This window comes from Silene latifolia, chromosome 10 (genome assembly GCF_048544455.1).
Source record: "Silene latifolia isolate original U9 population chromosome 10, ASM4854445v1, whole genome shotgun sequence".
Classification (NCBI taxonomy): Eukaryota; Viridiplantae; Streptophyta; class Magnoliopsida; order Caryophyllales; family Caryophyllaceae; genus Silene; species Silene latifolia.
In genome coordinates this window covers 1,012,316-1,039,442 of record NC_133535.1, presented here as the reverse complement: position 1 = coordinate 1,039,442, position 27,127 = coordinate 1,012,316, and the positions used below count along the sequence as shown (strand labels likewise).

The window sequence follows — 27,127 nt, the reverse complement described above, 5'->3', positions numbered from 1 at the left end:
GTTCATATAAAACTATTTGAAACCTTTAGACGGAATAGTCCTTTTGAAATGAGAATTACTGATACTCTTTTGAGGTTTGACTTTTGAGAATTCACGAACAATAATAGTTTAGTAATCCTTTCATGGGCTTGATTTATAAGTATGATATGGAATTGCTAACGTTTAGTCTTCACAAATGGCTTCATCAAACGATCTTATTAACGAGGTTGGCCTATTGGGCTTTGGCCCAAATAAAATACTTCCTTCGTCCAAAATCCAAATCATCCGAGTGATTAGGATTTAGGACGAAGGGAGTACCACATTAGTTAATTAGCACGCGTCTTTATTTTGATAATACTCCCTTATATTCAGCCTGTAGTTCCCCCTTTTCTTTTTCATGCTCGTCGGGTTTTGTTTTATCTTTCCTTATTTGGAAACATTTGTGTGTCTCAAATTCAATTTCATGTGGGATACAGTGTTTTGTGTGGTCCAAATTCATTTTCTTATTTTTTTTGCAAAAAAAAGGAGAGCTATAAGCTAAATAGGAGGGAGTAATAAAAAACTAGTTTAAAAACCGTGAATTTTACGGGCTGTTATATAGTTAGATTGTTTCATTCTGATTATAATTTTTTTTTTTAAACGAGTTATGGAGCTTAATAGAGCTATCATGTTTGCAAGTTACATCAAAAGGTTCCAACTCCAATGGAAAGTTACATGCTTATTACTCCCTCTGTCCCACTAATTTGTTTACCTTTTTTATTTTTGAGTGTCAGTCAATTGTTTACATTTCTATTTGCGAATATTTTTGATGAATAATTTGATCATTCACACTCAATTAGATTCACTTGTCATCAAATAATTGGTACTCTCTTCTTTTTCTAAATTAACTTTCTACCAAAAAACTAAAAATAAATAAATAATCGAGATGGAGAGATTATTTTGTAAAATTGCGAAAAATTTCTTAAATAAAACCAATACAGATGTTCTCGTTGACACAGATTTCATAGTGACGTACTGACGTTTATAAGAGGACGTTGACAGTGTGGGAATTGCTTGTTTCCAGGTTTAGCAAAAGCACAAAGCCGACGCACAATGTCGTAGCTAACTCTCTAAGCCATATGAAAAACTAGTCATCTTATTCACATCCTCCTAACGTGGAAATCTTGCTGGCAAATCCACTACCAAGAGATTACTAATAATATTCCTAATTTTGTTTTTGAGGCCTAAATTTTCCTCCATATATAAGATTTTGTAGGACCCATTTTGATATGTTTACTGTGTTTTCACTCATATTAAAAGGAATACAGCGTAAAATGGATTTAAAAAGCCCGATTTTAAAAACAATTTGAGGTTTTATATAATGAATTTGTAATACCTGATACTCAATTTGACATTCGGCTATCAAATAAAAACAAATAAGTAGGTATTTCATGGAGTAATCAATAGAATTGTTTAATTTTGCCGACCAATAATAAAGGGTAACAACTGCCGACTATTAATTTTTTCACAAATTCTCCTTTATGACGGAGGGTATCCGTCGCAAACTTGCGACGGATACCATATCATCTCACAAAAAACCCATAAGGGTGAGAGACAAAGCACATGGGGTGGGCGCCCACATTGTCCCCTCTACCCATTTCCACTCACATAATACCCGTCGCAATATCCGACCCATCGCAAGGGAGACCTACTTACAAAAATGTGTGTAGTGCATTATCAGTTTCGAGTGGTGTTATTTAGACCTGGCAAAACGGGTCAACGGGTCGGGTTCAAGCCGGGTCAATTCAGGTCGGGTCAGTTCAGGTTTCTCATTGATTTCGGGTTAACTCGGCTCGGGACGGGTCATTTCGGGTTTCGGGTCTGTTTCGGGTTTGTTGTCGGGTCAGTTCCGGGTCAAACGGGTCGGGTTGTTTCGGGTCGGGTCATTTTCGGGTCAATGAATAATAGAGAAATTGCCATTTCAAGTCTTTTCGGTTCAATTAGAGTTATATTTTGTCGGGTCATTTTCGGGTTTGGCGGTTTCGGATCGGGTCATTTTCGGGTCAGGCCAGTTCGGATCAAGAAAGCTCGGGTCATGTTCGGGTTGAGTCGGGTCAATTCGGGTTTTCGGGTCACATTCGGGTGATGTAGTTCGGGTCAATTCGGGTCTCGGGTCAGCTTTTTCGGGTCGGGTCAATCGGGTCGGGTTGCTTTTGCCAGGTCTAGTGTTATTGACTTGGTACTTAATTGGTAAAGTTATGAGCATGATACTCATGCTAAGTTCAAGAAGAGACCTAGATTTGGTTGTTCTACAAAATTATTTTTAATAATTCTTGTTACTTCATACTCCCTCCTATTCACCATTTTCTTCCCTATTTCTTTTTACGGATTATTCACGTTTTCTTCCCTATTTCCTTTTTTGGGTTGATTTGTATGGTCCAAATTCAATAGCAAGTGGGGTAGTGTGTTTTATGTGGTCCAAATTCAATTTCTTATTTCTTGTACAAAAAGGAAAAGGGAAGAAAATGGTGAATAGGAGGGAGTATAAAGGAATATATATGACAGATAGTATCCGTCTAAAGTGAGAATTTGTGGCGAAACATACTGATCATCTAAACGTTTTCATTAAGCACATAGTGCCACCACTTGAGCATTTGAGGTTGATTGATATCCAAAATAATAAGCGAAAAGGAGAGGCTTATCCACAACCAAATATTATTACAAGGCACAATCAACTACATACTGTGGTTTCCTAGTTCAACATCAGATTGTCCATGTATTCTGTATCTTTTATTTTGTTTTTTGCCACGTGGCATGCTATTACACCATGTTTGCATCTTCATGGTACACTCACACACGTCAGACTCATGCTTTTCAAATACCACCTTATCCATATTCCATGTCAGCTAAACAACTAACACCTGACACGTCATTTCTTACTATGCCTTTTTGCAAAATTGAATGTTGAAACTTGTGGTTGTCGAGTGTTGATAATTGGTAGTCCGTACGTCAAGATGAGTTAAGTATCTTTAATTCGGTAGCGGATTTAAAATTTTGAAGTATTTAACGTGAGGTTAAAAATGATATGAATTGGCTCGTCTTTGAAATTATTTCGATCAAAATCCTGTTCAAGCTTAAAATGATTTTGTGTTAAGCTCGAATCAAGTTAGACGAATCTAGAACTGATCCCAGCTCAACAAAGTTAATAGCAGAACCTCATTTTTTGATATTTTAACTATAATTTTAATATTTATTTAAAATTATCATTTTAGTTATTTAAATTATATTATATTATTACGTCATTGCTCATTCATGGACATGTTTTACTTAATCACGGACATTTTGCCATAACTTTTCCATTCATTGCCCTTAATAAAAAATCAGAAGAAAATAACTCTCTCTTCATCTTTCTATCAAAGTTAGCCAAATTTTCACCAAATTTCTCAATTAAAAATTGTAATTCTCATATTAACCAAGTAGTAATTCAAACTCCATCCATCAAACATCAATTTTGTTATTCAATTAAGCAGGTAAAAATTAAACTAGGATTAAAGAAATAAATTAGGGTTTATTGAAAAATTAGTTTGGGGGCATGTGGTTCAGGGGCATCACACGTCGGTCGAGGGAGGTGAGAGCAAGCCGGTCGTCGGGTGTCAAGGAAGGTGGCGTCAGAGGCAGGGGTGGTCGGCGTCAGAGGCGGGGTAAGGCCGTACGGATGGTGGTGGTGGCAGGGATGGAGGAGGGGTGGTGGTTGTTTTATTTGTTGATGTTTATTTTAGCAGGGTATGGGAGGACTGTCGATTTTGTCGAAGTATCTGGAAGGAGAGTGCGTATAAGAGAGGTGGTGCGGAAGGTGGCACCTGGTGGTGTTTGGATGGTGGTTGAGAGGTTGAGGGAGGAAATTGAATTAAAAACAAAACCGTTAAATGTTAGAAATGGGAGGGGTAAAGTTGTAAATTGTGTCCATGATTGAGTAAATCATGTCCATGAATGAGCATAACCCTATTATTATTGTTCAAACTAATTGATAAAATGAAATAATACAAATCGAGCACAATTATGTTTTAAGTCAAAGTAGAGTTGTTATTGAACGTACCGAACTCAAGCTTTCATTTATTAGGCTCAAAAAATTTCAAATCAAAACCAAATTTAAGGATCGGACTGAAAATAACGAGTTAATCTTTCACGTATCTAGTTGGATCAACTCCACCCATCCTCCTTCCTCCTATATACTAAGAGAATAAAATTATCCAAAGTTTTCCCTCCAAAAGGTATCAATCTAAATAAGAAAACAAAGATACTTCTTTCTTTAAATTATTATCATTTCATCAAAATATAACATTTTAATCAAATAATAGTATTTTCTTTAAAATCTAAATTATAATATTTAATTAAAATAAGATAAATTCACCATAATTTTATAAATTGTAAATTTCAAAAATTTTGTTATGTATTATTATATATGAGAGATTGACTTGACACATTTTTTATAAAACAAAATATTAAACTGATATAATTAACTTCATAAAAAAAAAAAATTCATTAACATAATTTGAGAAAAATTATTATTTGTAATCATTAGTTTTATGTTAAAGAAAAAAAAGTTATTAAATATATTTTGTAACTTTACTAAATTCTCTTGATTAGTTCATAGTTCATTTTTTTCTCATATCGAGATACGATGAGGTATATGACAAATATGACAAATTAATAATGTATCAATTTAAAATATTTAAATAATAACTAAAAACAAAACCTCTATATATACCGCAAATGTGCGGGATCTACACTACTAAATACCCAATACTATAATTGTTAAAGTCTTTACTATCCTTATTTAAAAAACCGCGCATTTGCGCGGAATCTATACTAGTTAGGCTATTAACGAGCAATTATGACTTGAGAGTTTTTTTGGTGTTGACCGGGAGTATCCCTACCGACAGTCGGGGCAATCTCCTTCGGAGTACTGAATACAATTTAATGGGTTGACCCTTCTCAAGTTTGGTTTTTTCACTCGCAGGAGTTAGAAATCGAACCCCTGACCACTTGTTTAAGAGATGAGAGCCCTTACCATTCATACCAGCCAACTTTGATCAATCAAGACTTGAAAGTGGAGAGCATAGAACTAAGTCAATTAGTTAAGTGTTCTCTTGACCTTATTTGTGACGGTACTATTTCGTTACAAGTTTGTGACATTTCATAAAAAGCAATTGAGAAAGGAAGTAGAAGGGCAACGTAAAAAGAGGACCGTAAAAAGTCACAAACTTATAACCGTTACATGCAAATAATGTCTCGTGTCCAATACGGCGTAGAGTTACCTCTATAGTGAAGCGTGAGAGGAAGCCAGTTGTGGACCAAAGAGTGGGTAGCTATATACGGCAAAGACACGTTTGATCCAATAGAAAGAAAAAAGAGCAAGAGTGGGTTCCACATACCAGAATTCAGAATGCTCACGTGTTTTGTTTTACTCCATTTTATTTACTCACCGGGATTCCCAGTTTCCTGTCTGCTTACTCTGCTCTGCGTACCAACTAGCAACACTTGTGCATCGCCTACTATTCTTCTCCTAATTTCGTTTTCGTCTTAAAATTAAAATGGATCATCAAATAATATTTTAGTTGTTATTTCTTAGCCATTTTTCTATCTTATTTAACATATTTTACATATTTCAAGCTTTAAACATATATTTTCTGCCTTAAAAAATAATAGAAAATTCGGGGTTCACATAAATACATTCACTTAAAAATTAAAACTAGTTAAGTTAAACTCTGTATTTTATTTACATTCACGTTTGTTCACCATACACGCCCAATATAAAAGTACTCCATAATGGTTAAGAATTCGGTTATTATGTAAACCACAATACGGAGCACGATTCAGTCCAAACCTTAACATCTAATCCTTTCGAACCATCAACGAATTTTAAACGCATACATCTCTCAATTTAATAGATAAAATCAATCGAGATTTCATTGTATTTAAAATCATTCAAAATTTAGGTAGATTTGATTCATTTTAGCAACAAAACCTCTAATTTCCGTTCCTTCACCTTTCTTTATTGTAATTTCACCGACCTAAATAGGAGTTGAGATCACCTGTCCCAATTTTGTTTCCCATACTCCCATCTCCCGTCCCATTATTTTTATCTTGCGACACATAATCATTCACATAATAAAATTGATAATAATTTCTCTTAAATTAATGATGTGTCACAGAGTATAGTGAGACACGAGATGAGACATAAAATAGACCAGAGGAACCGCTCCCCCTCAATAGTTAACTATTACTCGTAATTGTGTAAGACGGTTTTACAACATGAAAGTCACTATTGGCCTGTTGCATAACTTGTCCACCATTAGTACGCTCACTTCCTATTTAAAAACACTCTTCTAGACACATTATTCTATATCTGTCTTGCTTTTCTCCCCCTCTCTTTTCAAGCACACCAATTTCTACTTGCTCAAACACTTCCCCAAATTACTTCATCACACATTCACACCAATTGCATAATCGCATTAACAAAACCCTAGGTTTTCTTCTTAACAATTTACAATCAAATCACATTGCGAAATCTTTTATACGCAATGCTGTAAATCTCTTACAAGAGAGTACAATACCTTACATTACAACGTTAATGGCGGCGAATTCCGCCGGTTGCGGATTTACGACGCCATTAATTAGCCAGAAACTTCCGACACTTCACAATGACGATCGCCGGAGCTTTGAACTCGCCGCCGTTGGAAACACTAGCTTGCGGCGGCGTATTTGCGGTTGTTCAGCAGTTTCGAAGCGAAAACATGGTGAAAAATGCGAAGAATGGCAGCGAAAGTTCGATTCGAAGGAGAAGAGTAGTCGTAGAGTTCGTAGTCAAGCTTTGCCTTCTTTGCCTTTCACTTCTCCTCCGTATGCTCTATGTTCCTCCTTCTTTTAGTATTTTTTTATATGTTATTATCATCATTTTTTAATTAATAGTTGCGTAATGCAATGTATATGTGTGTTTATTCGTTTAGCTTGCGGTTATTTGAAGTTTGCGATGTTTTAGCAACTTGTTTGATTCAGTAATTATCTGTTTTTTGTATAAATCGTGTTTTATAAACATTTTTCTAAAGATGTGAGCGAAATTTTAAAAACGTATACAATTCAATGGAACGGAGTAAGTATTCTGTTCGCTGTTATTGTCATCGTTTTTTTAGTATTTGTGTATGCGTGTTTGTTCGTTTAGCCTGCTGTTATTTGAAGTTTGCGATGTTTTAGCAACTTGTTTGTTTTGTATGAATCGTGTTGTATTTAGTAGATTGACAGTAGTTTCCGCATTTTGTTATATCATCTTCGCCTAATTGTTGAGGATTATGAAGTAGTATGGAGGTTTATTTAGTAGATTAGCAGTAATTAGTACATTCAAGATTAGTGTGGAGTTTAAGAATGAGCTGCTAACATCATGCTTTGTTAGCGCTCATTTTCTGCTTTAATTTGCTTGCTGGAATTTTGATTTTGCTGCGAGATTGTTCGAGTTTTTGACAGTGACAGAATTCATGCTTAGCTAAATTATAGCTAGGACTAATTAGATGGAGTGTTAGATAACTAAATACGGAGTACATAGTTTTAGTTTTCCGTCTCTTTTCTTAGATTTTGTGTCAAATAAGTTTGAGCATTGAAAATCAGGTCGAGTTTTTATGAATTGGTTTCAAGGAGGATCATTGCAGTTTATCTGAATTTAGTCCGAGGAAGATTACTCTAGCTTGTTTGTATTCAGTGTAGTGAAGATCAGTCTCATTTAGCATTATCGATGACTCAATGTCTTTTAGTCAAGCGACATTGCTTTCAGAGTTATAATTGGCAAAATGGTGAAAGTCGCCAAGTAGTTATTAAATCGAAGTTGTTTTGGATGTAATATATTTTTTCACTCTAATGTATGTTCTCTACAAAATGGAGCTGAACTCAACTATTTAGCGACTTTCACTGAAACGAAATATTGTTGAATTCAACTGAAACGAAATAGTGTTGAAATTAACTGATTAAAGTTGTAGTAAACTGATTGGCCTCTAATATGTAGCTCTAATCTATATTACTGTCAGAAGTTACAGTTAGTAAGTATATTAGAGTTGAGCTGAGAGCCTGAGATGAGGTGCGTAGAAGTGAAACGTAGCTCAGATGAACTCCTTATGCTAGAACAAACAATTGTTGCTGCATATGAAATAAGTACATAATGATGTGAACTTCATTTGCTACTTTAGACTTGTGTACTTATAATTGGTCTAGTCGAAAGAGTCTCTCTGCTTTTAGGCTTTGTTTGGATAAAAGGATTTGGAAGGAAAGAGAGGGGAGGGATTTGGAAGGAGCAAATATCCATTGTTTGGATAGCAAAATAGGGGTGGAGGGATTTGGAGGGGAGGGATAATGGATCCCTCCATTTCCCTCCTCCAAGCCAAAATGTTTCCCCTCCAACATAGGCAAGATTTGGAGGGAAAACTCCACCTCTCCAATCTCCCTCCCCTTCCCTTCTCTCCCTTTCCCTCCCCTCCATCCCCTTCCCTTCCCTTTCCCTCCACTTTTGCTATCCAAACACACCCTTAAGGAGTTAAAAGTAGGCTTGCGTTTCTTTGGACCTCTTCAAATCACCCTCCTTGAGGCCTTGACCAGACCCACCGTTGAGTATGGTACTACCGTACTAGTTTAGAGGAACATTGTGGTCAAGCTGTCTAGTGGTTTCGGATGTCTATACAATCCTAGTGTCTCTCAGCTCTATTGATGTATATTGGTATGGCAAAGTGGAAACAAAAACATTCATACATTTTCTGAAGGTCGGTTTTTGCTAAAAATGACCCTTTCTACCTTTATTATTGATAATAAGTCGTATAAAATCATGCTTGACTATGTTGGGAATGAGAATTTCCCTTTATTTTAGATTCACTACACACATGGTACTTATGAAGTGACTTGACTCTCTAGTCCAATTGTTTGGCCTTTTGTTCCTCATCTCTCCTGGATCAGTGACGACTTTTTGATTAATGGTTTTTAGTTAATAACTATAAATCTACAACCAAGTCACAAGAAAAGAAAAAACTCAGAGCTGCTCTTACAATGATCTCTTGCTGTACTGCAGAACTCGTTTTCACTCTAAACCCAGGTGTACACCACGCACTTCTGGTCCGCAGTCTCGAGACACACCACCCAAAAGAGGTATTGGAAAATATTTTTATTTTCTTTTTCAATACTTAATTCATGTGGTAGTCTGACTAGCTGGTGCTGATATTTGGAAGGATGCATATAATTGGTGAATTGGCTAGTGTGCTTGCAAAAGTAAGTCTCTGTTCTGAGTTTGTGTTGTTTTTATCCATTTTAGACACTGGTATTGCAAACGAGAAAGATTGGGGCATCGATTTGTTAAATGAAAACGTGAATGAAGCAGGCATCAATGAAGATGGCAGTACGTGGTATCGTGAAGGTGGGGTTGAGCTTGGGGAAAATGGTTACAGATGTCGATGGACAAGGATGGGTGGTCAGACTGAAGATGGTTCCTCAGAATGGAAAGAAATGGTATTGTTTTTATATTGTGCTTTGAGTTTCTAGGAGCAAAATGCACAACATCCTAGATATCCTTATGCCTCTCCTCCCCCTTCCTTTCTTATTATCCTGCCGATGAAAAGCAGTTGTTGTTGAAGGCATTATTGTAAGTGACGGCATTTAATGAATTTGTTGATCTCATTGACAGTGGTGGGAGAAAAGTGACTGGACTGGATATAAAGAATTAGGTACAAACCACTGCTATCTCATTCAGTTTGCCTTGTTCAAAATTATTTAGCATTGTTAGGATCCTCTTACTAAGAAGCGTCTCATTCATTTTTGCCTTGTTCAAAGTTCTCCTTGACAAACAAGTCAAATTGGGCTAATTGAGTGAGGTGCATGAAGTTGTAAAATAACTGTTGATTTGAATGATATCTATTAGCTTACCAGTCAATGCTTACTGCCCTTCATCCTTTTTGAAAGTTGGATAACACTCTTGGTCATCAAAGCCATCTGTCACTTATTTATGGTTATACCGTCCCCGACTAGGAGCTATATATATCTCTACACAGCTGAAACTGTTTGTAACTTTTTTTTGTCCTATTGAAATCAGTACATTATATAATATTTGCTCATTCGATGTGATTTTAAGGTTTAGATTGGCTTTTAATCGATCTAATGCGTCAAAAATTCCTAATCCTGTAAAAATGTAGTTCATAGAGTTTGTAGTGTACCAAATCAAGTGGACTACTTGTATTACTAGTATTGTCATTTCAAGGCTTCTAGCTGCGTACTACTATATAAATATTTTGCAGATGTGAACAACGGCTGTTTCAATTAGCAAAGGCCGTTTAGACATTTAAACTCTTCAGTTCTGTTGGCAAAACATTCGAAGCAAAAACAGTCACCTTAGTTTGAGATTGTAGACTTGACTTTGAAAAACTTGAGACTACAGCAGATTTTTGCTCCCGTTCTTGTAACATATTTCCTGTCTTCTGGCTGTATGGGCGCATTCCTGATTGCGTATGCTTATTGATAACTAACAAGGTACCACTGGGATGTACAAAAAACACTGTGAACGAATTTCCGATTAGGCGTTACCAGCATAACAGCAGCAGCATAACCACACATGAATTATTTAGTTGTATTTGCTTGACAAATAGGTTCTGCATGTTTTTAGTTCTGATATTTTGCCAATTTGACTACGAGTTCTTGTTTAGTTTTGTTATGGATCCTCATTTTATTGGTTTTCACCCTCCATGATTGCACAAATTGTACAATGGAATTCGTGCTTCTTATTTCTTTTTAAAATTAATTTGAGCATGTAAAATGATTGTTTTTTCTCATTTCCTGTTTTCGATGAATATTATAGGCGTGGAAAAATCAGGAAAAAATGCAGAGGGAGATTCATGGTGGGAAACATGGCAAGAAGTGCTTCATCAAGATGAATGGAGGTAGGGGAACATCTTAATTTTGACCGTGGTCCGTATCAGCTTTGGTACACCGACCGGGATTAATAGAAATTATAAAATTACGTGTTAATTTGCAGTAATATTGCAAGGATAGAGAGAAGCGCGCAGAAACAGGCAAAATCGGGCACTGAAAATGCTGGGTGGTATGAAAAATGGTACTAGAAATAAAGTCTTACACTCTTACTGGTACCCAATTGTGATTAGGTAGGGTTATGTAAGTTAAGTTGAGTGTTTTTTTCTGTAGGTGGGAGAAATATGATGCCAAAGGCTGGACAGAAAAAGGAGCGCACAAGTATGGTCGGCTGAATGAACAATCTTGGTGGGAGAAGTGGGGAGAGCACTATGACGGAAGAGGATCTGTTTTGAAATGGTATAGCCTGTCTTTTGAAGAATTGTGTGCTTCTTTTCATTTCTTTTCCTTCTAATCAAGAAGAAATTAATAAACCACTGTTTGGATAAAATATTATGAAGCCCACCATTTCCCCTAAAACTTTCCTATGTTGTGAACAGATTATGATTTGCCTTGTAGTGGTCCATCATTAAGGGTGTGTTTGGATAGCAAAAAGGAGGGAAAGGGAGGGGAGAGGGAAGGAGGGAAGGGAAAGGAAGGGAAGGGGAGGGGAGGGAGAATGGAGGAGGTGATTTTCCCTCCAAATCTTGCCTATGTTGGTGAGGAAATAATTTGCGTTGTAGGAGGGAAATGGAGGGATCCATTTTCCCTCCCCTCCAAATCCCTCTACCTTCATTTTGCTAACCAAACAATGGATTCCTCATCCTTCCAATTCCCTCCCCTCCCTTTCCCTTCAGAACCCTAAATCCAAACACACCCTAAGTGGAATTCCGTTTTCTGGAAAGAACGACAGGGCCAACATTCAGTACCGCACGCATTCCCATATATTACATGCGAGAAAAGTTGTTGAACTTCAGTTTTTCCTTCCTTGAAGTTGCTATTCCAACAATTAGCATTTTCTATATAATTTTCTCACATATAAATGTTTTTTTTTGTCACAATGTCCGACTGTCTGAGTGAACCATTAGCTATGAATTGCATTAACAAGTCCTTGTTCCTGCTTCCAGGACAGACAAGTGGGCGGAGACAGAACTTGGAACAAAATGGGGAGATAAGTGGGAAGAGAAGTTTTTTGCTGGCATTGGAGCACGACAAGGAGAAACTTGGCACGTATCTCCCAGTGGTGAACGTATGACATTATTCTCCCTTTGAGTTTCAGGTTTTATGATCCATGCTATGTGTAATCTTCAAAGTTATGTTTTCTGCTTTAGCCTTTTCGTATAGGTTTTATGATCCATGCTGTGTGTAATCCCTAGTGCACATTGCAATTGCTAGTTACATTGTACTCCCTCCGTCCCAATTATTTGTTTACCTTTGATTAAAATACTTCTCACAAAGAATATAAAAGGTAAACAAATGAATAAGACGGAGGGAATAATTGACAGCAAGCTTGGTGTCCTCAAAACGGTAACGATGGGAAAGGTATTTGTAGGGTGTAGTTTTGGTTTAGGCCTTTACAACTGATTGGACTAGTAATTTATTTACTATACCCTGCGTTCTATATGTTACCGATGGTTTAAGTCGTATTCATGTCATGATTACTCCCTCTTGTTTCAAAATTCCCCTCACTTATTTGGAAAATGGTACAAATTCCCAAGAATAGGAGGGAAAGCTTGATTTGCAACAAGTGTCTTTCCTTTGCATTCTTCTTGCTAACAGAAGTTAAATCTGGTAGATATTTTTGCCGGTACACTGAAATGTTTCTCCTTAATATATGCAGGCTGGTCTCGAACATGGGGAGAAGAACATTTCGGAAATGGGTATGTGTTCTTACAAAGTCCTTCTCGTTAATCTTTTGTTGATCATAGTAACCTCGCACTACTTTTGCTAGGCGGGCTTTTAGTGCAACCTAGTCCAATAGCTTGTCCTGTAACTTTTGGGGTACTATAATCACCCTTTTTCTCTCTGACAAAAAAAAATTCGTGGATAAATACTTGAATAAAACAGCCTTATGCATATATTAATGTAAAGCCAATATTAACTTGTACATCTAGTTATTCTAGTTCTTAACTGATTACTTATTTGAATGGCGGTTTCTCTGTTGTATACGTTTTTCAGCAAGGTACACAAGTATGGAAAGAGCACAACCGGAGAAAATTGGGATATTGTGGTGGACGAGGGAACATACTACGAGTAAGCGAAATATTCTTATATCTATCTAGTGTTATTTGTTATGGTTTTTTTTTTGTTTATAACCTAAGTTTTACTTACATCTCCTGCTGTAAAGGGCTGAACCTCACTATGGATGGGCGGATGTTGTGGGCGACTCAACTCAGCTGTTGTCAATCGAACCATTGGATAGACCACCGGGTGTGTTTCCACTTCCACCACCACCACCTTCATCACCACCTACTGTAGACGATATCTCAGATTTACCACCTTCCTTGTCATAAGAGTGGACTTCCCCTTGCTCTAGAGTCTAGATTTAGTTTAGTTGGAAACATGGAAATCGATTCTGGGATTCGAAACCTGAAAATGAGCCTGTATCAGAATGTCATTACCTACCCAGTGATTTATTAATTCAATTGATTCAGGTAATCATGTAAGGTTAGTGCTCTTATTTAAGATCAATGAAAACATCTGCTCATTTCCTAATGCTTCAAGATAGGTAAGTTTCGTAGAGCTGAAATCACAGGATTACGACTTATGAGAGTATCCACAGTTGCACAATCCATAGTCCACACTATATCTTGAGAAAGGATTTACCAGTAGATGTGAGAAGTTTGTGGATTTTTTTTTTAGTTGTTTGTATTATACACCTTGGCTCTAGCTTAGCTCTCTCGCGGAACAGAAATCAATGTTCGATTACCTTGAATGCAGGTGAGATTTTCCCTCCATTCTATTTTTATCATCCTACTTTTTGAATTTAAGAAATAGTGATAGAGAAGAAGATGGTATTGGGAATTCTCTCTTTTTCTTAGGAAAAGAGACTTGCTATCAAATTAATGAAAAATCTTATTATTTTCTGACCAAATGTATCCATTTTATGATAAAATATTGCTATTTTCTGATAAAATATTACCATCATTTCCAAGTTAAAAAGTAAGAATTTTAGTTAATAATATTTTGTCTTCAAATGGTTACACACTATTAAAAAAATGGTGACTTTTGATCCGTCTTTTTTCAAACCGTCTGAAACAAGACTTATTGTCTATCTTTAGGACAGCCATATTTCAAGACCAAACACAAACTTTTCTAATTTTTTTGGTGTAATTATCCCCAAACACATAAAAACCTGAAACTCACACCTAATTATAGTCAGTCTTACTGAAAGTAGAAAGAGGTCAATTGATTTGGAGAAAAACTTGAGAGGAAGTAGCGGACAACAAAATTGGATCGAAAGAGGAATAAAATAGGCTCAGGGTTGTCATCTAAACCAAAGGTATCCACTGGTTGAAAAAAGGGAAATAACTAAACTGATTAAAAATACAAGTCATAGAATACAAGAGACTATATAGATAATACAGGACAGTTTGATTATCACATCATTAAGCCTAAATAATGGTTGCAAAATTGTATGACACTCGCAATCCCATCCTTTGTATAATTTAAAACCAAATCAGACAACTAAATGGAAGACGAATGGCATGAAAAGAATGATATCGGAACCAGTGCTTCATTCCCGATCACAGCAATAGCAGTTATAACTGAGCTGTATTGAGAATCTGCAAAGTATGTCATCCAGTTTCCCAATTTGAGAATCAAAGTAATGGATACTTGGATTCAGGCCATTTGGGGTATGCACGTTTATATAAGCTCATGCACACTGTATCATGCTGCTGAAGGACACCGTTTAAGAGACATTTCATTGCTCCTGTTATGCAAATAAACATACATCAAAATTCGATCAAACTTTTCACACATTTATCTAAATGATCGGAGGTTGGTTAACAAAGATTGTCAATATTTAGCTGAAGGACTCCTGAAAATTTGTTAAGGAGTCAATTCAAGAAGAAAAAGCGATACAAAACATTGAGGAAGCCAACACTCTGTATGATTAGAGAGTATGCAGGAAACATACCGTGTGTGCCAACAGGCTCTTTGATACGCCCACGACGACCACATTTTGACCACAATTCGACAGGCTGCACAATTTAGCCACTTGAGTGAGCTCAGATTAACAAATTAACTAAATTTTAGGTCCCACCAAGTTCATTTGAGATTTGTGTATACGGTGGGTGGGTGGATACAATGCAAAGATATATATGCACTAGAACGACCTCAAATAAGGTCGTGCAAATACGAGTCCCGGAAAAAGTCCAGGTTTAAAAAAACAAATACTCTCACCAAAGAAGCTTTTGCATGTTTTTTCTAGGGCAGCAGAAAACCATACCTTGAACCATCTCACATCTTCAGGATTATGAAACATATATCGCACGGTAGCTTTAACTTTTGATACTCGTTGGGGGTAACTGCATGAATGTAGTTTTCAAACACTCAGAATAAACATTTCTGAAAGACCAAACCATAAATTTGAAGAAAATATAATATTAACTTTGCAGCAATCATAAAAGGAGTAGAGGACTGTATATACCCAGTTAATATAATTCTCTTCAAGTTTATCCTGTCTGGGTCAACACTAGTCAATGAACCAACAGCAGCTACGACCGGTGAATCAGAATCCCCTTTGCTCTTCATGGCAATCAAAGGAAGAGGTCTAAATGAAATTGGAGCATATACAGAAGCGACGGAGAAGCATCCAGGATGAAGAAATCTCTCCATTTTGTGCTTGTCCGAATTCGTGTTGTCGGTAGAAAATATTGGCCTTCCCATAACAAGTTAATAGCTTCAGTAAATTGAAAGACAGAACAACAGAGAGAAGAGCTTCAACGAATCAACGGTAAGAAGCTTACCTAACAACCAATTGCCGAAAGCCAACATGGAATATCATTTCCTCTTTCCCTTTTATTGGCTCACTGTAGCTATCGTGCTTTTTGACGCTGAAAAAAATAGATCATTATAATTTATCCAGTCAAAAATAAAAATAACATAGCAGGTAACAAGGGCTAAAGCCAAAAGACATCTTTACCTGAAGTGAAGGACGGACATCTTAGACTCATGCTGCAATAGACCGCATGATATGATGGGCATAGTCTTCGCACGTGTATACAGTTTTGAAGCAACGCTAAGAGGTACTTCTTTGATATAGAGCCTTGCATATGTGCCAGGGGTTACAGTGTCATCCCTATCATCTTTGTCTAGTTCCGAAGCTTTAGCATGCACGTGCTTTTGAGTTCTTGCAAAGTTATCAAACGCAAATATTCTAGCATACTCAGCTGGTAGAGATTCCTAATCATTCACGAAATAACTGGTTAGCCAAGCTCCTAAATGTCGAGAATGATGCTATCTCATCAAGCAAAAAGTATTACCTTTGGATCCCACGGAGATGTTCTAAAGGATTTGAGGCCTCTGTACTTGGCAAAACGTTTTCTGGCAGGCACATCTAGAGGAGTATCTACTTCATCAGGAAACTCTGCAAGACGAGTTGTAAATTAGCAAACAAAACAAAGAAAAAACAGCAAACACCAAAAATATCAGATGTATTAGGTTCCCAACTGAAAAAACATATGCTCTGCAAAAATCAATTAATTCATATTATATACTCCGTACAAGATTTCAGGTCAAAGTGGACACAATGGTGTTTCTGTAGTTAAGAACTACAATATCTGCAAAAATCAATTAATTCATATTATATGCAAGATTTCAGGTCAAAGTAGAGACAATAGTGTTTCTACGTTAAGAAACTACTATACCATTCAAGGATGAAGAACAATAATATTCAAACTATTTTGCACAGATTCCCCATTTGATGATATTAGCACACAGATAACTAGAATTAGCCAAACGCACTAGTTTAACCCATTCCCCTCCTTTTATCTCCTATTCTTCTCTTAACCAAAGAGTAAATGTTACCACTATGATGTCCGATTATTCGGTGTAGATAAATGAAAGCTCATATAGGGGTGAACTGGAAAACAAATTAGGACATGGAATATTTACCCTCATCTTCTGCATGAGCATCTTTCAGTCTTTTTATGTCCTGCTCTATCTGCTCCCTCGTCAAGTTCTCTCCATCCTGCAAAAAAAAAATAATGAGAATTTCAGAACTCAGTCACAGACAAGTTCAAAAATACTCCATGCATGAGTCATGAGTGGAGTGCATGATTTGTAAAGGAAAAGGACCCAGATCCACGAAAGGATAAAAGCTTCTATATGTTATATCTGTGTCGTAGCTGACCGAAAAAATTGTTTGGACTATATGGAACTGCCACGTATGGATACAAAAAAAGGCCCAGCTTCCATAACATTTGCAATGTTACAACTTGAACTACAACGAGTGCCACATGAATTAAAAGCTATTAACCCAAAAGAATAAATTAAAGAGAAATAGCTGATTATCATTCGCAGTTGAACTTACCACCATAACTGAATCCGTCTCTGTTTCTTCATCAGAGGCACCCAAATCAAGTGAGGCTTGATCTTCATCGAAGTCATATTTGCTGGAAACACCATTATCTTCTTCATCCAACATCATGTCCTCATCTTCCTCGTCAACACTTCCTAAATCATCCTCGTCACTCTCATCCAAGATCCAAGCCGCCTGAAAAAGGGACAATCCAATTAATTTGCTATTGCTATGCAACAAAAAAAACTAACTTTCAACGTCATGTGCATAGCATATATTAACTGAACCAAGAAAATTTAAGAAAACCTAGAAGATAGGTAACTTGAGCAGTTCAGCTTCTTTGCTTATGTTACAGACATCTACAATGAGGGAGAAAGAAAACAAAAGCTAACCCAAAAAGACACAAACCTGATACTCTGAAGTGCCTGGTGGAAGTTTCTTCTTCTTCGATTTTCTCTGCTTTCGATCCTCCTCTGCATCAGCCATTTCAGCCTCTGTCGGCCATGTCTGAGAAGAAAAACATGATCATGAAAATTTGATCTAGTGGTTAAACAGCAGCAATAATGCATCAGAGGCTCTGCAAAAAGGGGGTAGGGCACTCGTCTATTCTGGACGACCCCAAAAAATGAAACTGCTACTCCCTCTACATCTTATTGTTCCTCTCACATGCTTCATACACGGTTCTTAAAAAAAGCAACATAATACACTAATAAATGAAGTGGACAATATTTACAGCAAGCCCTTATTAGTATTTAGTTTGATTAAGAAAACCAAATTCACAGTCCCATCTAGCCACCAGTGGTCCACCACTTTATCACCACCTACACTGGTGATCAACTACGCCATACAACTAAGAGTTGCCACCACCCACTCGCCAAATCCCGACCACAAACCTGCCTTGCTATCACCACTGGGTGCGCAATCAGCCGGAAAACACACTCATGGTGGTCATTTTCGAGAATTCCTTATGTATCCTTATATAAAAACATTAATGAATGAAGTCAACAAGCTAAGGCAGGAATCTTGCTAAAAAGTAAAACTGTACTCCCTGGGATGATGTCACAAGATGATTAAGCACTCTAGGAGTATTAGCTCATAAAAGAAATCCACAACTAACACATTTCCCAGAAATCCACAACTAACACATTTCCTACAAAGCCACAACAGCCACTAACTTCAATGGTAAGATTAGATTTGACAGACAAAGAAAGTCGATTTCTATATCTAATATTAGGCAATTACCTTGACCACCTCTTACAAGCACAACTCAGTATACAATTTCCAATTGTCATGGAAATAACCACCAATGAAGTGGGATATGTTATAGACACAACACAGCTGATAACAGAGTATATCATCAAATAAAAGAGTTTCAACTTTCAAGTACCAAAAACAAAACTACTGAGGGATACCTGTTCTCCAGCAAGAGGATCTGGAATATTTTCGGTAAGTAAAGGCTCTTGCTTCAAACTGTCAGGGATCAAAGATCGTTGTACCTAGCAAGAGCCACAAATATGCATGGTAAGCATATCAATAACTTCAAAAGTACAACTATATCAAACTCAACAGCACCAAGAAAAAAAAAAATTCAGAATAACTGCTACAGCTAGCTCATCCTAAATTTTTTTCCCCATCACACAAACTACTGTAACAGACGTATAAAGCACAAAGAAGTAAAAATAATTAATATTTTACTACTAAAGCTACATGCAGCATCAACCAAAAATGGGAGAAGATAAAAAGGATTGCAGTTATGCGAACAAAACTGAATCAAATTTCCTGAAACTTCCCCAATGTTTGAATCGACCTCACGTATTACCTTCCATTTAGAATGAAACAAACAGATAACAAGGAATAGGAAAAACGATTAAGCCTCAGTGACATAACCAATTGCAGTATTGCACGATGTTTGTATTTCTAGCATTAAAGCAGCAGATGCCATTTCAGCATACTTAAGTAATCAACACCCATAAGTTAAAACTCTAAAGTGTAATAAGCTGGAGCAGAAGAAAAGGTATCTTATAATTTACAACAGACTGACAATCTTAGTAATCTTACCTCTACATTGTGTTCATCATCAGCATCCATCACGTCCTGTCCCTTTCTTGGATTCAGGGGATACGGATCCTTGAGGATATCAATTTTGCAGAGTTGATAATCACCCGCACCAGCAACATGAATCTAGTTAAGCAAAATGAATAATTAGTTAATTACCACAATATGTTTCTGATAGTGAATAACATCAAGTTAAAGAGAGACAAGAAGGTGACTAGGAAATATTACCAATTGATTCACAGAAATACTACGAGCACGAACATAGCCTGTAAGCACGAAGGTACATTTCCCAGCAACAGAGTCGTGATCAAGCATGTCCACCTACAAGAAATTTGAATCAGTATACAAAAGCTGCAGTGCTTGCGATATCAATAAAAATGTGTGGACATATATAGTTGAGCTTGAGCACTTTTATAGCTGATGAAGACAACTGTGAAAGGAGCTACATGCTCACGACTTTCAAACAGAAAGCTCGGTGATTAAAGGAATGGGGATAATCTGGAGTCTGGACTGTGAATACAACATATGGCTTATCTGCAATGCATAATCCTACCAGTGATTTAGAAGGAAACAACCTTCATCAGACCACCTTCTGCTTCAAAGGAAACCGTAGACAAGATTTTACAGAAAGCAAAATGGACGGAGAAGGTATAATCTAGATAGATGCAAGAACATGCCAAACTTGATACTGAAACATTAGCACTGCTCTACGTCATCTGATCACCAAAATGTAAATTCTTTGTACTTCAAAATATATATTGAAGATAGTGTGTTTTTAGCCTAAGAAATGCATATGCCCCTATTATAAAGAAAACGATGGATACTAGATAGTGCGTTTTTAGTTGAAGACATGCATGTTTCCTTGATATACAGCTCAAACAAAGAGCATGCTAACAAATGCTAGATGTGTAACATAATTCATAAAGGAAATTTTGGGAGATATAAACCTTTTGAGTGGTGACATAAGCTCTCTGGTTTCTCCAAATGGGAGACACCAAACTTTGCTCTTTGTAATGACACATAAACTGCATCAACAATGAAGGAGAACAAACACGTGTCACAGCAATTCACTTGTACATAAATAGCAATGAATACAAATAAATACCAACATCGACTGCTCAAGGTTAAAGCAACAATAAAATTGATACATAGTAAATACGGCTCAAACATGTTACCTTGTGGAGCTCATCCTTTGTATCTGCTGGGAAAAATTTACATCCGTAAGGTAGTTCAGAAGAAACACTAGTAATACATAATTTCTTAGCTTCATGTCTTCGTTTTAGGTCGCTTGGCAAATCCTGAAAGCACATGAAAGGGATCAAAAAATATTTTAAGAATTTCACAGAATCGAAATTTTTCTGAACACAAACAAGAAAACTAGTAGCTTACACGAATTAAGACAGCAATGCTTGGCATGCCTATGGATTTAAATACAGAAAGGCATTGTTCACCAAATGGATCAATATAGTCAGGCGAGCCTTCCAAGTACGGAGAACTTCCCGAAGCGACAAAAACAATAGAATCAGCAACCTGTGCAGAAATGGTCATCCGAAATAACACCGTTATAAAGAAAACATAAGAAACTCTAGCGAATGATTACATAAAACCTTCAACTAGTAAGGTGCAGATTCCAGCTAATCGAGTTAAGAAAACAACATTAACCAAGTGCCTTTATAGGCTTTGGCATATGGCAGGTTAAGGAGGTCGGATGTACAGAGCCTTTTCCCTTACCACTTTACTGGACAAGTAGGAAAGCATTAGAAAGCCATTTTTTCTATCTATGATATTTGAAGGCGAAGAACAATGAATTTTCAAAAGCATTTGGAATGGAAACATCACTAATGGAGTTGATGAATCAAAAATACCTTAACCATCTCCATGCATGAGGACAGATCACCGTGAGGAGCTTTGAGCACCTACAACCAACAATCACCAATAGACTTTGTTTATACATGTGAGGATATTTATTTTTTAATCATTGGAGGCCGCATCTGACTACATGACAACAAGACTCAGATGAAACTATATAAAACAACTGGTCAAACACCAATAAATCTGGTAACGAATTAAATCAATAAAATCTATTATTAGGTCCTTGGGAGTTTTCCAAAGGAAAGAATAGCACCACAAAAATCCTATGAAAAAGAGAGTCGGATAAAGCACTATGACCCAAGCAACACTCTATCAAACATTATAGGACATGCAGAAAGATGGCCATCTCTCTAGGATGGGGCAGCGGTCAAAATATAAGATGCTATTACCAGTTCACGCGGTTGTTGGACGAGAAGGGGGACTTCTAGTCATATAATTCCAAAAAAAATCCCAAGCAACACTTGCAATATGTTTGGATAGTATTCGAGGACAAAAGGCGAGGGGGAATAAAGTAGATAAATCTTCCCACCAAACCTTTTGTCTTCAAGGGATTTTCAATTGGATTGAAGGAGGAAAAATGGATCCCTCCATTTCCCTCAAAGACTATATGCTCACCAAACACCGAAAATTGTACCTCTTCCTTTCCCTCGCCTACAAATTCCTCAATTCAAGCGAGACCTTAAAACATCCGACATTTGTCCACAAATAAGCTAAATAAGTAGCCTTACAGGTATAAGCGCCAAGAATGCTCAAAGCATGATAACAGTAGCAAGCACCTCACTCAAAAGCCACAATCGATATTCGAGAATAATAGGCAACTAAGAAAGAAATAATAACCCATTAATCCCTAAGTTCCTGAAGTTTTACGTAACGGACTAGTTTGTCAATAACTATCTCTTCTTAAGATGATGTGCATTTTGCAACTACTATCTAACAAGCTCCTTCAGTTTTTTCCTTTGAAAGAGCACAAACACAAGTAAAATCTTCTTATCAGCTGAACAACACAACAACATACGACAGTGAATCCTATATACACCTAGCAACTCAAAAACGAGAACAGAAATATGAAAGTAAGTATTTCAGATATCCAGAATCATGCAACAAAGAACAAATGTCGTACCGTAGCTCGTATCCTGTACTCAGAAGAGACAACCGTAGGGAACACTTCATTACTGCATTTCGTAGGCGATAGTAGCGCAGCTAAATCTCTTTCGACTGAATCCAAATCAACACAAGCAGACAATCCAAATAGAACCTATTCATCACCAATTTGAATTCAATAAATTACAACATGCTAACGATAACCTAACAAAAATTATATCACTTCAGCAATTACAATTTTCCTCTTGCAACAATCACAGAAACTGATACAAACTCACAATAATACGTGGCGGACTATTCGGAGAATTCATAGCTCGTTTCTTATTCGCATCCGCAGCAATCTTTTTATCACGAATCTACAAAGTAAACAAAACAAAAACATACTTAATCACTAAAATCACAATCCATCAAATAAAACAACACAATCAAGACTAAATTGATTGAAATATCAATCATATACTAAAAATTACCATATTTTTCTGCTGACGACGAGCAGCTTTACCACGCTTACCAGCATTCCTCTCATTCTTCGTAATCTGATGCTTATCTAATCAATTCAAATAACACAAACAATCAAAATCCTCTCATTCTTAGTAATTTGATTTTATGCTTATCTAATCAATTCACATCAACAAACAATCAAATCAAATTGCTCTCATTCTTCGTAACTAGATACTTCTCTAATTAATTCACATCACGCACACAATCAAATGCCTCACATTCTTCGTAGTTTGATGCTTATCGAATCAATACATATCACACAAACAATCAAAATCCTCTCATTCTTAGTAATTTAACTTGATGTTTATCTAAAAAATTCATATCAAACAAACAGTCAAATTCCTCTAGTTCTTCCTGATTAAATACTTCTCTAATTAATTCACAACACTTACACAATCAAATTCCTCACATTCTACGTAATTCGATGCTTCTCTAACTAATTCACATTACGCACACGATCAAATTCCTCTCATCCTTCGTAACTTGATGCTTATCTAGTAATTCACATCACGCACACAATCAAATTCCTCACATTCTTCGTAATTCGTAACTTTATGCTTATCTAATCAATTCATATCAAACAAACAATCATCAATTTCCTCTATTTCTTCGTAATTAGATACTTCTCTGCTTAATTCACATCACGCACTCAATCAAATACCTCACATTCTCCGTAATTTGATGCTTCTCCAGTTAATTCACATAACGCAAACAATCAAAAACAACAATAATAACATAAAATCAAACATTAAAAAAGAGAGAGCGAGAAGTAAAGCGACCTTTGATAGTTTTATGAAGATTACGAGATGATTTGGAAGAGAAGCGAGTTTTATGAGCTTTATTGACTTGAGCTCGACCTCCCATGGCTACGCCGCGGCTATGGCGGCGGAGAAATGTAGAAGAAAGAGAGAAAATGGAGTGACGAAAGGTGGAGAGTGATGGTGGCTTAGAGTTGGCGGGCAACTGATAAAACCCTAGAGAATTGTTGCTGCTGGAGAATGAAGGGGTTTATTTACCAACTTCAACTTGGTCGTTATTAGGTCATCCCTAATTCCGTTGTTTTTAAAAAGTTCGGGAATTTATATGAGACGGTTTTAAATGAAAAATACAATGAGTTTTGTCTAACCGAGTATAAGATTCATGAAAAATCGAATGAAATTTAGGATGTGTTTTTTAGACCTAATTTCAATTCACTTTACTTCATTTTGGTTCAGGTAGACTAATAAATTTAGTTTAATTTAGTTAAATTCGATTTAGTTAGACCTAATTTCAATTACTTTACTTTATTTTGGTTCAGGTAGACTAATAAATTTAGTTTAATTTAGTTAAACTCGATTTAGTTAAGTTAATTTAAGTTAATTGAAATTTAATTAGTTTGTTAAATACAATAAACAAAATTAAGTTAACCAGTTTAAATCTAAGTAAGTTAAGTTTAGTAGATTGAAGTTACATTATGTTGAATCTAATCAAGTTTAAGTTTACTTGGGTGAACTTATATTAACGTTTTGACCGACTTCATAAAGTGTAATTGCACTAAGTTAATCGTATACTCTTGAACTAGTATAGCAACTCGTGCTACAGCACGGTAATTTTATAAAGGTTAATTCTAGAGATTTAGTGTATTAATATTATTTTAATAAATTGAATATGAATTTAATTTAATGTAAATGTACTTTTATATATAAAACATAACCATAAAAAATATTCCATATATGGGGCATAGTGATTGACGACAATATTATTATTAATTGTGTAGAATATTGTAGTAGAAATATTCCATATATGAGTTGACTAAAATATTTTGACTACAATATATTAGAAGGGAATATTCTAGAAGAAAATATTCTCTATGGGGGGAAGATGAGCGGAAACTTGAGCGGGAATAATACAATGTTAATACTTTTTTTTTTTTTTTTTTTTGAGAAAAACCCACCCACGGGTTTACTTTCTTCCATTCAAATCGGCAGCTGCAAGATCAACAATACGACTTGGAATGGTCGAATTATCGAAAAACAGACTACCACCAACCTTACAAAAATGAGCTAGTTCATGAGCAATTAAATTAAAGTTTCTACTACTAAAAGACCAAAAAACGGAGTTAAAATTACGACAAAACAAATTAATCTCCTCTATGACAACGTGGAAATCACTCCGTCCAGTATGACCATGCTGAAGTGCCTCAATGAGCTCTTTACAGTCGCCTTCGATGCAAATATCTCGAGCCTTCATCCGCTTGGCAAGCTGCAATCCAACTAACACCGCCTCTGCTTCCGCCACCCGAGCTGTGAACTCCTCCCTCCGTCTCTCTGCCCATCCCCATTGGACTGTCCCATGCTCATCCCTACAAACCACTCCAATACCCATCCCATCTCCCTCTTTAACTCCCGCATCGACGTTAATTTTGACCAATCCGTGACTGGGTTTTTTCCACCCTCGGACCTCCCCTGGCCTCGTTCCACTCTCCCCCCGTTCTCTTCTCGTCCTCTGTTCAACAGTAGTCACCTCCACCTCCTCCATCTCCTTCAACAGCTCGTTTACTCTAGCCACCACACGTCTCAACTGAACATCCCGCCCCTCAAACACCACACCATTCCGCACCTCCCACACTGCCCAAACTCCCATCACGAACCTCACTGTCTCCTCCTCACTTAACTCCCTAAGCACAGCTTCCACCCACTCCCTCACCCCCTCAAATCCTGCAATCGACGGTATCTCCAGTCCCAATCCTTCCCACAGCCCAGCCACCCACCCACAACCCCGTGCGAGATGGAGACAAGTCTCCACCTCACATAAGCAAACCGGACAAGACGTGTCAAAAGACCTTATACGGGATGCTATATTCCGCTTAGTAGCGATTGCATTGCAGCAAAATTGCCAAAAGAATATTTTGACTCGAGGTAGCACTCTCATCCTCCATATTTTGTTCCACAACCATCGTTCTCTTCCCCTATCCGACTGTTCTTCACCCGTCTCTAAATTCCCAGCCAACGCCCTATACGCAGACTTCACCGTGTAATTTCCATTCTTCTCCAAGTCCCAAAGCCATATGTCTTCCTCGTGCTGCCTCCCCACCCGCATATTGAGGATACGCTGCTGATCAATTTGTAGGAAAATAGAGCGTACCTTATGCGTATCCCACCCGCATCCATCACCGTAAGTAGGTGTCCGCCACCATCATATTCGGGTCATAATCTCCTCTGTTTGTAATCACCCTGCGAGAGCAAGAGCCACGCTATCCACGGATCGTTCCGCACACGAGTACTAAGTCCATTCCCTACCCTGCGTCTTAAACCCACCATTAACGTCTCCCTAGCTTCGAAAATCCCTCTCCAAGTATAGCTTGGGTTCGACCCAAGATCAGCGGCCATAAAAGATCGATTGGGAAAGTACTTGCCCCCCAAAACACGCACCATAAGACAATTGCGCTCCGTAAGCATTCGCCACGCTTGTTTCCCTAGGAGAGCCATGTTGAACTCGTGGAAATTTCGAAAGCCCAACCCTCCTTGACATTTCGGTTTGCACAAATGTAGCCACGAAATCCATGGGATCTTTCTCTTTCCATTCTCCGAACCCCACCAGAAACGAGAAACCAGGGACCGTAGTTCGTCGCAAAAATTATTTGGTAGCTTGAAGACACTCATCGCATAGGTGGGAATCGATTGGGCCACAGCCTTTATCAATACTTCCCTCCCTGCCTTCGATAGAAGCATACCTCTCCATCCTTGCAATTTCCTACTAAGTTTGTCCCTGATAACCCGGGCAATAACCTGCTTCGAATGCCCAACAATGGTCGGCAGCCCGAGGTATCTATCCTGCTCTTCAACAGCTCGCACACCCAACCAATCCACGACTTGGGCTCTTCTCTCCGGCCTGGTTCCACGGCTGAATGAGACTGTTGTCTTATTGTAGTTCACCAGCTGCCCCGACGCTTCCTCGTAACGGGTTAGAATTTCTTTAATTTTCCGAACCTCTGATTCTTTTGCACGGGCGAACAAGATGCAATCGTCCGCGAAAAGGAGATGTGAAACCATTGGAGAACTCGCAGCCACTCTAACCCCTCTGATAGCCCCATCTTCCATAGCTTTCCTAACCGAACCCGAAAGCACCTCCGCACATAATATGAAAAGATATGGGGATAAAGGGTCTCCCTGACGAAGGCCCCTGCTCGGCTTAAATTCCTCTGTAAGC

At 37.3% G+C, this 27,127-nt stretch overlaps 2 protein-coding genes across 2 annotated transcripts; one reads left to right on the top strand and one right to left on the bottom strand.

Moving 5' to 3' along the window:
- Window positions 1-6,494: 6,494 nt before the first annotated feature.
- On the top strand, window positions 6,495-13,588 carry LOC141604621 (protein EARLY STARVATION 1, chloroplastic). The gene is made up of 11 exons (XM_074423048.1): window positions 6,495-6,861; window positions 9,062-9,138; window positions 9,302-9,495; window positions 9,671-9,710; window positions 10,835-10,916; window positions 11,012-11,089; window positions 11,179-11,304; window positions 12,012-12,133; window positions 12,725-12,764; window positions 13,063-13,137; window positions 13,232-13,588. Exons 1-11 carry the CDS (start codon window positions 6,593-6,595, stop codon window positions 13,395-13,397), a joined length of 1,269 nt encoding a protein of 422 aa, XP_074279149.1. The 5' UTR covers window positions 6,495-6,592; the 3' UTR covers window positions 13,398-13,588.
- An 806-nt stretch (window positions 13,589-14,394) lies between these two features.
- LOC141604620 (uncharacterized) lies at window positions 14,395-24,004 on the bottom strand. The gene is made up of 21 exons (XM_074423047.1): window positions 23,719-24,004; window positions 22,909-22,985; window positions 22,717-22,794; window positions 22,458-22,592; window positions 21,331-21,381; window positions 20,855-20,995; window positions 20,641-20,763; window positions 20,413-20,490; window positions 19,694-19,786; window positions 19,469-19,591; window positions 18,823-18,906; window positions 17,819-17,917; window positions 17,423-17,605; window positions 17,005-17,080; window positions 16,374-16,477; window positions 16,034-16,293; window positions 15,858-15,944; window positions 15,539-15,769; window positions 15,338-15,416; window positions 15,026-15,089; window positions 14,395-14,818 (listed from the first exon to the last, which is right to left on the bottom strand). Exons 1-21 carry the CDS (start codon window positions 23,801-23,803, stop codon window positions 14,706-14,708), a joined length of 2,364 nt encoding a protein of 787 aa, XP_074279148.1. The 5' UTR covers window positions 23,804-24,004; the 3' UTR covers window positions 14,395-14,705.
- Between the last annotated feature and the right edge of the window lie 3,123 nt (window positions 24,005-27,127).

Coding starts and splice junctions, on each gene's coding strand:
- LOC141604621 (XM_074423048.1), top strand. CDS start 6,593: ATGGCGGCGAATTCCGCCGGTTGCGGATTTACGACGCCATTAATTAGC. Junction 6,862..9,061: donor TTGCCTTTCACTTCTCCTCC/GTATGCTCTATG, acceptor GCTGTACTGCAG/AACTCGTTTTCACTCTAAAC. Junction 12,134..12,724: donor CGTATCTCCCAGTGGTGAAC/GTATGACATTAT, acceptor TAATATATGCAG/GCTGGTCTCGAACATGGGGA.
- LOC141604620 (XM_074423047.1), bottom strand. CDS start 23,803: ATGGGAGGTCGAGCTCAAGTCAATAAAGCTCATAAAACTCGCTTCTCT. Junction 22,593..22,716: donor ATAGTCCGCCACGTATTATT/GTGAGTTTGTAT, acceptor GGTGATGAATAG/GTTCTATTTGGATTGTCTGC. Junction 18,907..19,468: donor ATGATGAACACAATGTAGAG/GTAAGATTACTA, acceptor GGCTCTTGCTAG/GTACAACGATCTTTGATCCC.